This window comes from Poeciliopsis prolifica, unplaced genomic scaffold, assembly GCF_027474105.1.
Source record: "Poeciliopsis prolifica strain line A6 unplaced genomic scaffold, Auburn_PproV2 SCAFFOLD007, whole genome shotgun sequence".
NCBI lineage: Eukaryota > Metazoa > Chordata > Actinopteri > Cyprinodontiformes > Poeciliidae > Poeciliopsis > Poeciliopsis prolifica.
The window spans coordinates 14266076-14280888 of NW_026562382.1; the positions used below are offsets into that span (position 1 = coordinate 14266076).

Consider the following 14813-nt stretch of genomic DNA (forward strand, 5'->3'; position numbering starts at 1 on the left):
CTCATGCCCTGGCAGGGTCACCCAAGGCAAATGGGTCCTACTTGAGTAATCAGGCCTCCTTATGATCAGTAATGCCAATAGAAACAGTGTTCCCATTGCAGGATCCCACATAAGTGGAAGACAATCGATGGAAGGGTTACCAAGACAATTCCTGAGCTGATATTGCAGAAAAAAACTGTTGCGTTATAGTGGGACATACGCAGCTACAAAAGTTTTCCAGACTCTTTGACTTTGAATTTAAAATTCATCATATTGTGCAATTTAAATTTTATTCAGGGAAAATTGATAAGCATTCAAAGTTGGTTTTTATGATTGAATGGCTGATTAAAAGGACTAATCAAATGCTGCTTTTAAATTTCATAATGAGGCTGAATTTTCTCTATTACACTGAGACGTTTTTAAGAAGCTCTGCATCTATGAACAGTAAATGCAAAGTTTAACATTTACACATTTATAGTATATAGTATCTGATGTATTATTATTTATTATCAAATCCTAATAATTTGACATTTTATGAAATGACAGAATACTTTAACAAATGTTTGCAGGATTCACTCCTTACCTTGATTCCTACATAATCTACAGGGATGATTGGTTTCTCCAGTGAAGGCAGGCAGGACTCGTTTAACGGCTCTCCCACCATCACTTTTGTTGCCACGTTGATAAAGTCCACACCGATTGTTTTTGATACAAAAGGAAATGATCGTGATGCCCGCAGATTGCACTCTATCACCTACAAGGGGAACAGAACATACACAACCTTTGTTAGAAAAAGTTAAAGCTTTAAATTATTCCAGCCTTCTGCATACTTCAGAGTAGCATAGATGTTAAATTTGGAGAGCTACACTAAATTAATTCAGAACCGCTTGTAGCCCAAACGCATACACACAGGACATGTACAGTATGTGCACTGGAGCTGAAACATCAAATATGAAAGCATTACTGATCATTACATCTCTCCAGCTTGACAAATCATTCTGAACATGAAGTGATTTCAATTTGTAAGTGAATTGTATCTGCTGCAGCATTTATCTGAAAATGTCAATCTGTCATTTGATCATACCAGCGGACATATCACCTACCATGACATCATTGCCTTTAACCAGAAATTGGGTATTAAAGGGCCCTGAAATCTCAAACGCTCGTGCAATTTTCCGGGTGGCAATTTTGATCTGAAAGCAGCAAAAAGGAGAACATATATTCAGAAAAAATATGAGGTTGTCTTTCAGAGTTTCATCACATATGAAGTGTAATTAGGGATATTTTGAGTAGAAAAAAAAACCCCAAAACACAACAAAAACAAAACTTTGAGCTAAAGCACACGATAAGCAAGAACTTTTGATTCCCTTATAGCCTAAGGAGGGTGTGGTGAATTGTTATTATGGTTTAAAATACAAAGTTAGCAAACCAATCCTCTATTTTGTCATTTCATATAGTCCTTACTTTTCTTTGACTAGGAATAATATGTTCGTCTGCTCTCATTCAGGCTGTTCCATTACCTTTAAGAACTCAAGGCGAAACAAGAAAGCACAAAGATTTTATTGCTTTGTTTTTTAATTACACACCCCAAGTAGAATCCGACTGTAGTTTGGTGACCTTATATGTCTTGTTAGGGTTCTGCATAGACACTACAAATAGAATTGTATTACATAATTTGGAATACTACTGGCAAAATGCCCCAAACATAAAAAACAGAAATGGCAATGTCAGCAATAGCTCCAATGTTATGAGATGCACAAGAAGGCAGGTTGCAGAATTGACCCAGAGTGACTGCAAGCCTATAAAGGGATTAAATTGAAAAGTTGCTTTTATGCCTCCAATCACAAGACGTAAAAAAAAAAAAAAGTAATGGGGGGGAAATGGTCATTGGTCCTCAGGGGATCACTGCCTTGCAGTGTTTAACTCCCCATCAGCTGCTGTGGTCAGAGCTCATAGATTCTATCAAGATGCTAGCGGATAGTTTTAAAACTGAAACTGCACCACAAACAATCATGTTTTGGAGAGTGATGAATACAAAGGTTTTTCAGACTCTCGGTTTGAATTTCATATGCAAATTAGAATGACCATGCAGCGTCTCTTTTATGATTGTGTGTGGCAAATTATTACCACTGATTAAATTAAGTTGTTTTAACATTTCATAATGAGTCAGTTTCTGCTTGTTTGCACCAGGAGCTCGAAGTTTTGTATTCATGTAGAAAACAGATTCTCTCATGTCTTTTTATTTTAATGGACTCATTTATTTGACAGCGTGGAATTATTATACAACATACAACTACTCTGATTAAAAATACCAGAATTATTCTGATTTTGTTTGCATTTTCTATAAACTTACCAACTACCTTATTAGTTACACCTTTAAATGCAGGATTGGTTTTGTCTTCAGAATTTACCTGGATTCTACAAATTTTTGAAAAACTTCTTTGAAGAGTTTTGGTTGCAGCATCACTTAATTGTTCCAGATTTGTTGGCTGTATACATATTATCCAAATCAGTCTTTCCATCACATCAAATTAAAGGCTGCTGGAGTACAGTTATCTAGTTTAAGAAACCTTTTTGAGAGAGTTTGAGCATTGCGACATTTATACTACCGTACTCTTAGCTGGTACTAATGGATCTAAAGTGATGCTTTTGTGGTTATCACAAAAGTGATTTTATTGTTTATGCAAAATTCTGATCTTACCATCTGAATGTCCCTGTCAAGTTATGCTTTAAGTTTTGTAATGTGCTTAGAGATGGTATATTTATATATTGCATGTAACAAGTGGATTTTCATGTAAACGTTTTCTCACACAGACCTGCTCAATCTCTTCTGTCCTTGACATTTGCAAGTCATTTTCATCTACACAAGAGCGGCTCACTTGATAATTTCAGTTGGTCTGACCATTTTCTTTAAATCTACAAAATGGTAGATCTAAATCTAGAAGAAAGCTTCCAAAACATTTCGACAACCCTGTCTGTCCATTTTAAAGTCCAGTAAGTTGTCTTCACCGCATCAAGATTCCCAAATTCACTGGATTGCTTCCATATGTCTGAATAATATGCTATTTATGTTTACAACCAGTTCAATAGGTGTACCTTATAACGTAGATGATAAGAATAGATTCATCTTAGTACTTGAATAAGAGTCTTACTCATTCTGTAATGTGCTTTATTTCATCAAGCCTAATTAATACTCTGTAAAAAAAAAAAAAAAAATCAAACTGAAGCTGGTAGGGTTTTTGCAAGCATGAAAAGGGTTTACATGACGTCATCTTGTAGACTGGCAAATACTCAGAATGGCACGAGGTATTCCAAGAACTTTGGAGATCCCGTGAAAGGAAAAACATTTACACCAGCTGGGGAAATTCTTTTCAAGATATTTAAAAACATATTTTGTGTTCAAAGGTGCAATAGTGTTAAGCTTGACTTGACAATAACGTTTTCCAAATTTGCCATCCTGGAGGTCCTGAAGACCAGGGAAGTGTTGACCTACAATTACTGGGAATTAAACAAGCCCTTGTTAACGGTGGAGAAACTAGGCAATACACAACGACGAGGCTTTTGAAAGTGTGAGGAGTGCCTCCTGTAGGGAGTGTTGGAGTTCTTCAGGGGGAGTGTGACAGCAGGCGGGAAAAAATAAGTAAAAAGTAACTGTGGACAATAAGCTAATTTCACCAAAGCTATGCAAGACACAAAACTGATAGGTTGTTGTACTGTAGCAGGTAAGGTGACAGAGTCTGGCCCAAGAAAAAATCAAAAAAGGAGGAAGTATGAAAATGATTAATCAAAGTTTGGATTTCCATGGGCTAAAGATGCTCCACAGGCTAAAGTGTTGTCTCCCAAGAAGTGACAACATTGTATTGAGACAAACTCCCCAGTTTGAAGACCAAACTGACCTGGGGTTTGATGACCAGTTTGGTCAGTTTGATGACCAAACTGGTCATCAAACCCCAGGAGTCCCAGGAGTTTTTTTCACAGGGTAAATGAGTTGGTCACAGCAAAGTAGTTCATACTTTTAGCACGTCAAATGACAAAGCAACTAAAGCATAACATAATGTAGTACCATGCGTAGCTAAAACAGGTAAGCCCCACAGGATCAGATAAACATGTTTGAATAGAACATCAAGTACAACAAGCCGCTTATGTTTGCACAACATAGGAAGGTGAGTAGTTTGCCTATTTGCTCTCTAAGGGAAGGGTTAACTCTCCCACAGTTTGAAAACCCCTGCAATAAGAGATTGGATGTTGTAGCAAATGATGTACCAACCTTCTCTAGAGCTCCCTGGCTGATGGTTTGGGTTGGGAGCATTAAGGTAGCATCACCTGAGTGAACACCAGCATCTTCTACATGCTCTGTTATAGCATGGACAAGGACCTGAAATGATAAATGTTGAAAATGATCAAAAAAAAACTTATGCATTATATTAGGAAAATGGTGTGTAGACCAAATAGAGGGCTACACATCAATGTTCATATTTTCACAGCTTTGGTATTGTAACTCCATAATTGTCTGTCAGGTCGGACAGTTCGTAAAAGTCAATGTATTTATGCTTATGCGATGAACAAAACCGCATCGTGCATAAAAAACTTATGCGCCTGCTGCTGAGAACCAGAACAAAGAGGAGATCCACAGCAGTTCAGTTACATTTATTATACAGAAAATATTCCAGATCTACTTAATTTTCCAAATTTATTCTATCCCATTAAGAGAATATAGTATTTTCTTACAGTGTTCACAACAAAATTCACATATTTAACTTATCTTTCACCCTATTAAAGAAACAATGTCATTGAAAAATTTGAGTCAAAAGAATAACTCTGTATGTTCCACCCAAAGGAGAAAAGATATGAATCAGCCACCAACTCTGAGCAAGAATGTGTCTGTAAATGAGCTGCTGTGTCATTAGCTCATTTGAACTGCTGCTAACCACAGCATTCATTAGCACTCTTCAGATACAGCCTGTAATTAATACGTATTATCTCCAACTTTTTCACTCTCCTGTGCACATACACACAAGTTATGAGGGGTGTTTGGTATTCTCTGAGTGGACGGCTTGTTAATGTGATACTGAAGATAAAGGAGGAGCTGTATTCAGAGAAGACAGAGGGAGAAAATCTACCATACAACGGGATAGGCCACGTACAAACTGACACCCTTGAAATGACTCTTGCAGGCTAAACAATAGCAAAAAAAAAAAAAAAAACTATTCAGGAGAAATTACTAACTGCAACTTATGCAGCGAGTATGGCTTTAGGAGTATTTAAAAGTTATCCCAATGTTATTCTGCCACTTTATTTGTCGACTGCAGACTATACTATATTGGTCTGCATCAAACAAAGAATAATGACAGAATGAATAATGTTGAGGTATAGAGATGAATAAAAACTTTTTTCTAAAAGAAAACTGCTCAAGCGTGGAAGAAATACAAATACCAGTCTGACAAATAATGTCACTAAGCTGAGATTCTGAGCAACACTATGTTACATCATATGAAAAGTGCTTTATAGCAAGAGATTTTAACAAAAGTAAAACGAATGTTGATGTATTTAAATGTATAATACTAATAATTAGTACAACAAAAACCATTAATAAAAATGGTGATGATGAGAATAACAATAATATTAAATTACAACAATTATAATAGTAGATACCTTGCCATTGTTAGCTACAGCATCCACTTCTACCTCCCTGGCACCACGCATGAACTTTGTGATGACAACTGGATGCTCCTGGAGGAAACAGAAAAAGAAGACAAAAAGAAGTATATACTTAAAATCACTTGATGTGGAGAAATCAGGTCTTGGGATAAGATGTTGTTGCAGTAATATTTTGTCAGCAATTTGCAAAAAGATGAAAGAATATACATTGAAGTTGACCACTGATGTAAAAGTCTTCCTTTTTTTTTAATCAACATAAACAATCTTTGAATAGTCTCGATTTATTGTAACCTAAAATACTGGTTGTCATAAGTTAAGAGGAGACAGAGGTTTCACACAACAAAAACAACACACATAACCAGTGTGAAGGCATTCTAAGATTAATACAGTGGTCAACCAGTTTGACTCTGCAGACAAGCCTATGGCACCTATAAAGAACTGTGTGAATAGATTCATAAAATTGACACAATTTTATGACACAAATAGTTTTTTCATATTTCATTTATGGAAACAACCAAAGCAGAAAAGAAGAAAGTAGAATACGTACTAAGAATGTCTTGCCTTGAAGTGTTCTGGGAAACTGAATGCGTTTTTATCTCACTAAAAGTTGTTCTTTTTTACGAAGACATGTTGTCCTTTCCAATTATGTTGATGTCCAACAAATAGATCACTACATTCAGTAAATTAAATGACTATGTATCAAAACTTTCCACTGGCATTTAAGAAGATGTCAGAGACATTGCATTGTTTTGTATGAAATTGTTTATTGTCATGGAATCACAGACGTGATTCAGTGAAGTGAAATATGCAGAACCTTTGAACCTGTTTGAATTACTTCAAACAAGGTTATAAAATGCTCGTCTGGAGCTTTGAATGAGCTTTTGCATTTTCTTCCAGACCTAGGTCAAGGCCCATGGAGCTGCAACCCCAAGCAACCTTGGTGTTTAGTGAAGTAGAGGTGGCACACAGGACTAATCAGCAGCTTTGACAGTTGGCAGCATGAGTTTTAATTGAAAGCAGAGGGACATCACAACACAAACATCCTCTCAAAGTGTTTCTATGTGTGTACTGGTTTGAGTGACATCATAAACCCATTAAAGTAAAATGTTACTTCAATGTAATTCGAAGAACAGAAATTACAGGGAATACATGAGGAAGGAGACTTGTGGCAGAAGGTCTGTCTCACTTGTGCAGACATGTACACTTAGCTTTAACAGTCATCTCACCTGGGAAACCTGTGTAGCCTCTTCCAAGAAGCGTTTCATTTCTTCCTCCCCGTAGACAACATTCATTGCAGAGCCACTAGTGAGATACAAGCAGCAGAAGGAGGGAGAGAAAGAGCAAAAGGAGAGAAAACATGAGGGCACAGAAGATGAAGAGAAGCAAGCCAACAGGAGAACATACAAGCTTCAAATGATTGTTCAAAACACTCATTATCTCTCTATTGCATCACTATTACCATAGGGAGCAAGGTCTGGAAACAGTCAAAATGAGGAGCGGGAGAGAGTAACAGCGAAGAACAGCTATTTAGGTCGAAAAGCACTTCGGGCTCTTGAAAATGAGTTCAGAACTTCATCATTAAAAAAACAACAGATTTAGGCTAGTTTTGTTGTGGTGGCTGTTTGTGATTTTAGCTGGGTTATCATCCTGTTTGAATTGGAGAGTTTGGGAGAAACAGGATGAAGTAAGGCCACAGGCTTCAGTCAGACCTTTATTCCTCAGCTGTCAATGGCTCAAAGGCAGACATATGTCTAACCCCCTAAAGAATACTGACCCCTAATTTGAATAAAAGAGATAGAAGATACAGAATGCATTCAAATTAAGGCAAATCTTTGGCATAGATGACGCATAATTTCAACATCAGTATTCTCTGGATTTAGAGTGAGCAATAAAACAAAATAAAACAGCAATTTCACTATCTTGCAAGTAAAAAGCTAAATGTTAGAGCATAAGTGTACAAATAATGCTGGCAATGCACCAAAAGAATTATTCACAACCATAATTGGACTGTGTTTATCCTGACAAGTTCTGACGGTTGCAGGCTAACTGCAAACACACCATATGTAAGTACTACCAAGCTGCAGCAACAACAGTCCTCTCTTGTTTTTATGGAAAAAAAGAGGACTTAGCTGTTTTTTTTTTCAGTGTCGGTGTCAAATTCAAAAATTGAAGTCAGAGGAAAAGCAGGGATAGATATAGTTGAAAATTATATGTCATATCTGGACATGGCTTAACGTATTACAGCAAAATTGCTGTGTTTTATCTTTTCAGGACTCAACCTCTGTCATGAAATTCACATGCTGGCAGCCTTTTGGAAATTTTATAGAAACTGGTAGGTGTGGTGATCTAAAGAGGAAACTGTTAAGAACTTTGAATGAAGCTGGACCTTGTTCCTTGTATTTTAGTTGTCACCACAAGAGTTTAGTGATGCCTTTCCCCCTCATAATAGCCATGAAGCTTGTCTGCTTACTGAGTAAAAAAACACATTTTTATTTTTGCAGTCCTGTGTTTATTTTGATTTCGTCAGTGATTATGGCTCACTATACCACTCGACTGAGACACAATTGCTTACATGTACGTTTTGTAGGTATTGCAGACTGAAAATGCTATTTTGAGTTGGTGTTCCTTGTGCTATTTGCCAAAATTGGTTGCTGAAACAACCACTAAAAACAGTCATGTTTCCACAAACACTTGGTAACACCAGGCCCTCTGACCACCACCAGAAGGCAAGGCAAGGCAAGGCAGGGGAAGTCTCTTGACCAAAGTCACAGTGAGTAAGATAGACGGAGCCGGGGTTGGAGCCAGCAACTCCCTTGTTTCAGGATGAGTCCTATATATTCACTAGTAATAATTGTCTTTCATACTTTCTTGCATTTCTTACGTAGTTCCAATTTCTTTATAGTTAATCCACAAATATGCATTTTATTTTTACAAAAATCTAATGTCTAATCAATTAATATCTTGTCAGCAATGATTTTGGTATCAGTTAAAATATGTCAATATGTCTATGCACTGTTTCAATTATGAAAAAGTGAAATGTGTCTAAATGGTGGTCAAGTTGTTCTGAGTCAAGCACCACTTGCACGTATCACCCATACAGATCAAATGGTTTCACAGCCAAAGGGAGAGACTAAACTAACAAAAATTAAACATGCTAATAAGATGCAGTCAATTTCAGAACACTCTAAAATGAGTTCTGAGTGTTCATTGCAAGCATGATTATGACAGGATATAATGTGTTTTTGTATAAATGTAGGACACGTTGTGCAAATCAAATTGGAGAGAGTTCATAAAGCAAGGCAGAAGAAGGCACAAGCTTTCATTTAAACAGTTTTTGGCCATTGTCAGAGACTTGATTATTACTTTTAATGTCAAATTTAATTATTGGCAAACACCTCTTCACTGACTTAAATAGTTTTGACATTTAGAAGAGTCTTCAATGTTACCTACTGCTGAACACTCTTGTGCTTACTTTCTTTCCTTTTGTTACTTGGACAGATTTATTTTAAAAGAACATTGCATCTTCCAGAACCTCAAAAACAGCTACAACTACGAAACTAGCAGAGCCTCAATTATGCAACTCTCAGTGATACCCAAAGTTCTGTTTTAGGGTGTCTTCCTGACATCTACTGGGCAGACATTTTACTGCATAACTAAAGAAACATTTGTGTGACTGCTCAAGTCATTAATTATCATAAATAAAAAAGTCACTTTAATGGCTGAATAATCAGTTAGATAATTACTGATAAAATGTAAGAGTAAAAGGCCGCTTATAGATGCAGACAAATATTACATTGTTTTAGACTACTGGGTATTCAAGCTCACCTAAGAACATACGAGGGCCGAAGTAAACAAGGGTAGCCCACCTGGTTGGCAAATGCGAAGGCATCTTCCTGTAAAACACAAACACATAGCAGTTACATGAAGGTATAAATCTGCCAGATAGAGACACAGGCACATATCTTGGATTGAGATTAACTGAGAAATGTGTTGACCAAAATACTTTGTTGTTACTGTGGGAAGACTACAAATAACACACACTGTTTGTGTGTTTGTGTGTTTCTCTGCTTTTTAGATACAGTAACTCATTAAAGACAGAAAGGCTAGAAGATATATGTTTTTAAGATAATTGTGGAACCAATAAAAAGAAATTGGGATCAACTAAAATCTGTATCAGGAACTTATCCGTCCATTCATCGTTTGAACCCCCTAATCCTTGAAGGGTCACAGGTTAGGAGATCATATATTTAAAAATGGCTAAGACTGGTAATATTATGCAATTCAGTGTCTCTTCCCGTAAAAAGAAAAAAAAAAACCTGTACATACAACAAGTGTGTTGCACTTAGTTCAAACTTCAAATCTCTGTAGACACCAATAAGTGCATTCTAGTCTTATTTTGAGGTTTGTTTGTGTTGGGAGTTACCCAGCACTTCTGCATAATTATCAAAAAATCTATCTCAGAGAAAGATAGAAAATAACTTAAGTGACAAGCATTTATATGAAAGAGGCATAGGGTCTCTTTCTGTCAGAGCAGAAAAGACAGAACAAATATTATCACAGAGTGTGAGCTTAGATGCATCATAGTCTACTTCAGACATTTTGTCTGATAGTGGTAGAATGAAGTGGATGAGAAAGGGCAGTCGGTGTTTATAAACAGCAGGAACCACCATTTATAGAGGCTTTACAGCTTGATGAGCAAAATGATGTTAAATGGCTGCTCAGAAACTGACAGGAATATTAAATACTGTTTTTGCATTAAATCACATTTTTCTTGCCATTTTTTCTGATGTTTGTATGTCAACTACTATTTTTTCCCCCATTTTAGAAGTATGTTTGAACTGATTACATTATGCAAATTTGAAGTAAATCTACCTGTGACGATGTAGGAGGTCATTAACAACCACAAGAAAGTATTACAAATTGAATTGTTAGACCTCATAAGTGTTTTACTTGTTTTCCACGAGCATGCTCACCCGGGGAATAATTTTCCTGGAAATCATAAAGCTTTTACATGAACTCATTTTGGTTGTGTCCAATCATCTTGGTATGATTGGACACAATCATTTTGGAGTGTTTTTTTTTCTTTTATTTCTCTTTGTGTTTTATTTGTATGATAAATACAAAGCACTATTTAAATTTAATAGATTTCGCTCCAATAATTAAATGGATTCTAAGAGATCTTTACCATTCATAATCTCAAATTGGAAATATTTGAAATACCAAGAGATATTTTTAAAATAGTGGGGTATTTCTTCCATAAAATTGAAAAATAGGCCATCGTTGGCCAATCACAGATCTGACTGGGTCTCTTAAAAGGTTGGTGACACAACACACGTGACTAAATTTACACAGAAATAGGCTGCCAGATACAAAATCAGAATCAGTCTTGCACAACCATTTCAGTTCTAACACCTAAACAAAATTCAAAACTCATGAGGTCAGCTCAAAGGGAAAGAGCAAGAGAAGATCAATCGCTCTGTACAACATAAAGCGATTGTGCAAGCAAAAATAATCTAACCTCTCTCACTCTATGTTTCACCTAATGAAGTGTTAAAGATTAAGTGCTGTCCTCCTGGCAAAACGGTTTTGTACAAATTATTAACTTAAAGAGGGCCAAAAAAATCTGGTATGTATTATTTATTATAAGAGAAATCTATTTTTCTAATGGGGGAATTTTTCTTTTAAAAGATTAATTTAGTCAAATCCAAGTGTTGCATTTTTCGGTGTGAAATTACGCTCCTGCATGACCAGATATTTTCTGAAACCCCTTATGAATTAAAGCTGTACTCCTATTTTTCCAATCCAAAAGTGAGAATATAAGTGCTTTTCAAACCATTTTTACTTTTTTTTCCATCCACCCACACAACTTATACAAAAGAAAATGAAAGAATTAAGAGTAGGAACTGTGAAAATAGTCTGATAGTTAGAGAAAGACTGTGTGCCCTACTCCTCCTCGTCATCATTATCATTACCTTTCTTTCTCCTCGGTTCCGTCTCTCCTTCAGTTGGCAGTTTTCTCTCAGTCATTACCCACAGTTTCCTCACCAGGTGAGGTACCATTTATAAACACAAAATAGCTTCAGAAAAACACGAGAATCTTCCCCCCACTGCAAAGTTAGAGCTGCTGTAGCCTATTAAAAGTAAACTACCCTTTAGAGATCAACATAGAAATAGGATATGTGAGATATATACTATTGAGATTCTCTATGTTTTCACAAGATAAATCACTCTTAAGTGGTACCTTAATAATGCAAACAAAAACAATGAAAAAAAAAAAAAAACTTTAGACATCCAGCAATTCAGTAACTACTATTTCATGGTCTGTTTCAACAATATGGAACCAAGGAGAAGTTAAAATGAGAAAAAAAAAAAAAAAAAAAAAAAAAAAAACTTTTACTTTTAATAATGAGAGAACATCTAAGTTGATGGTAGATTGAGAAAGTCTAAGTTGATTGATTGGTATTTTATTTTTTCCCCTAACATGTAAATTCTGATATACAGAATGTATATGTTGATGTGAAATTCATTGATGGAAATAAATTCATTCTCAGGAAGAACTGAACTGACAACTTTTGAGGAACTTTAAACAACCAAAATGCATATTTGTTGCTACCATTTGGAAAACAGCAACAAAGTCTTGGTTGTGAAACAAAGCACAAAAACAAGAACTTGCTCAGAAATATATATATTTTTAATTAATGAAATATTAGTGTGAAATATTTCCTCACCAGTGAACTGAGTGCCCTCCATGGAGCTTGGACCACTTCAAGATTGTCAAGGATGCTGGAGAAGACAGAACGTTCCTCAGCCCGATCAATCTGCAGGGGGCTCGTCCCCAGAATCTTTACTCCACTCTTGTGCAAAGGGACGGCCAAGTTGTTGGGGATCTGACCTCCCACAGACACAATACTACCAGAACACTCCTATGAAAGTGAAGAACTATTTTATTAGGAAATAGTGGAAGCAACAACAAGAAGGCAAAAGGATAGATCCTAAAGTTGAGTTCATTAGTCCAATGTTTATCATGTAACACTCCGCATAGTGCAGCTTCTGTGTGTGTTGAGACCCCTTTATTCAGATACCCTTAAAGCGTCTAGTGAAACTAAATGCTATTAAAAGTCATCTAATTGAAAGTTTTTAGTTTTCCACACTACATGTAGGAGAGGGAGAAAAATGATCTGATTAAGATTAAGCTGAAATGAACCTTTCTTGTTTACAACAGAAATAAACCAAAACAGAAACAAACAAAGCTAACTACATCAAAAATTAACTGTAACCATATTTAAATGTCTCGTTTGACTTTTTTTTCATTGTCTTGCTCTAGATGTATGACTTTGCACATTTTGTCAAAATCATGTTTTCTTATTTAAAATTACTATTACCATTGGACTTCTTAACAGTCTAATGGTTGCTTAGAAAAGCCCATCTAGGAAAAAGTGCTGCAAATTAGGTTGCTTTACCAGCACCAAGACAGAAGCATGGGATTGAAGTTTTATTCAGTCTGTCTGTTGATATGCGTCTGTCCCCATTAAATAATTGAATTGAACTGCTTAATGTGGTGAAAAAAGGTGCACATCACTGTGAACTGACCATTTCTATAGTGAAATGTGGTGATAGGAGTATCATGCTGTTCCTGCTTTTGCTCAGTAGCAACAGGAAATCGGATCAGAGTTCATCCAACTATGGATTCAGTTAGGTACTGGGCGGTACCACAAGAGAACCTATTAGGTAGACATGTGTATGAGGAATGGGTGTAACTTTTTCCAGGAAAAGAACACTGAATACACAACCAAAGCTACACATGAATGATTTAGGTTAGATTTTGTTATTCAACTTCACCAAAAAAGGAATATGTGTTGTTCACAAATTATTTCTAAAGCAGTTTGACTGATCTTAAGTCAATATGTAAAGAAGAGTGGGCAATAATTCAGCCCCTGGGTGTTCAAAATTAAACCCAAGAGGCTTCCAACTACTTGCAGTGAAAAGTGGTTTTAGAAAAAGATATCTCAGAGGGGGCTGCAATACTTTATTATACCATCACTATAACATACCTTGAAATTTAACGTTGTAATGTGAACAAAATGTGAAGAAGTTGAAAGGGTAATGATAATTTGCAATGCACTTTGTTTGGCTCTGGAAACTTTTTTAAGCCGTCTCAAGAAAATGACAGATATGACTAGCACCATGTCATAAGTGCATCTAATTAGAGACAAGTAAGTAACAACACTTGTTAATGTTGCCAATCAGACAATGATGAGGCCCACCTGTACCATATAAAAGGCTCCTGAAATCATTCCTCTAGTGGGGAGGAAGAGGTTTTGTCATGCTGTCCCCAACTTTGGTGCTTGTAACTCGTTTGGACAGTTTTGAGACATTTTGTTCTTGTTTGAACTGCTAAGCACTTTGGCTTTGGAGTAGTTTGATTTCACAAGCTAGAAGCTCATGTTTGGGAGGCTTGGTGCTCCCTTTGTGTGTTCCTTTTTTTTTTTTTTTCCCTTTTGGGTTATTTAAGTTTACCTTAGACTTGCTTGGACATTTTGCAACTTTAATTTGCACTTAACCTTCTACAGTTTGTTAGATCCCTGTTTTGTTTTAATTGGGTTAAATTGTACTGTGTTTTGGTTTTGTGAAACCATCTATTTTGTAATAAATCATTTTCCATTCCACTAATTTTCTCTGGACACATCTTTATGTTACCGCCCCTAAACCCCTAGACCTTGGGAGCACAACACTTGGAAATAAATATGAGCAAATGTTACGCCCTCTGAAGTCATGGAAACAACTATGCATAAGAGAGAAAATTGCGAATGTGCTTTTTAATAACTGCATGCAGCCCTTTTTCCTGTCGAGGTGATCCAAAGTGGATGTTGTTTCCATGGCAATGCCAGGTTGTATCTCTTCATTATTCATGGACTTGCTCTCTTGCTCCTGTCCAGGGGTTATCACCATGCTCTAATGCCGTCTTTATCTCTCTCACACACGCACATACACGCACACGCAAACACGTACATATAGATCTGCAAAGAGTGAAACTATCTGCAAGAGAGGGATTGATGGTAAGGCTACATCCCTGAACAAACAAACACCTAATCACCCTGTGATCCCATCACAACTTTAACTGGATTACAATTCCTCTGCAGGGGAACATCAGTAGACATTAGTATGTCAAAGCACGT

General features: G+C 36.3%; 1 protein-coding gene across 1 annotated transcript in view; it reads right to left on the bottom strand.

Moving 5' to 3' along the window:
- cps1 (carbamoyl-phosphate synthase 1, mitochondrial) overlaps positions 1-14813 on the bottom strand; it is a 52233-nt gene that overhangs the window by 11825 nt on the left and 25595 nt on the right. Inside the window, exons 27-33 of the mRNA XM_055032376.1 lie at positions 12366-12560; positions 9463-9530; positions 6864-6939; positions 5632-5709; positions 4247-4354; positions 1083-1172; positions 563-733 (exon numbers count right to left, since the gene is read on the bottom strand). Coding sequence (XP_054888351.1) covers positions 563-733; positions 1083-1172; positions 4247-4354; positions 5632-5709; positions 6864-6939; positions 9463-9530; positions 12366-12560 — 786 coding nt within the window. The remainder of the gene's footprint in view (positions 1-562; positions 734-1082; positions 1173-4246; positions 4355-5631; positions 5710-6863; positions 6940-9462; positions 9531-12365; positions 12561-14813) is intronic.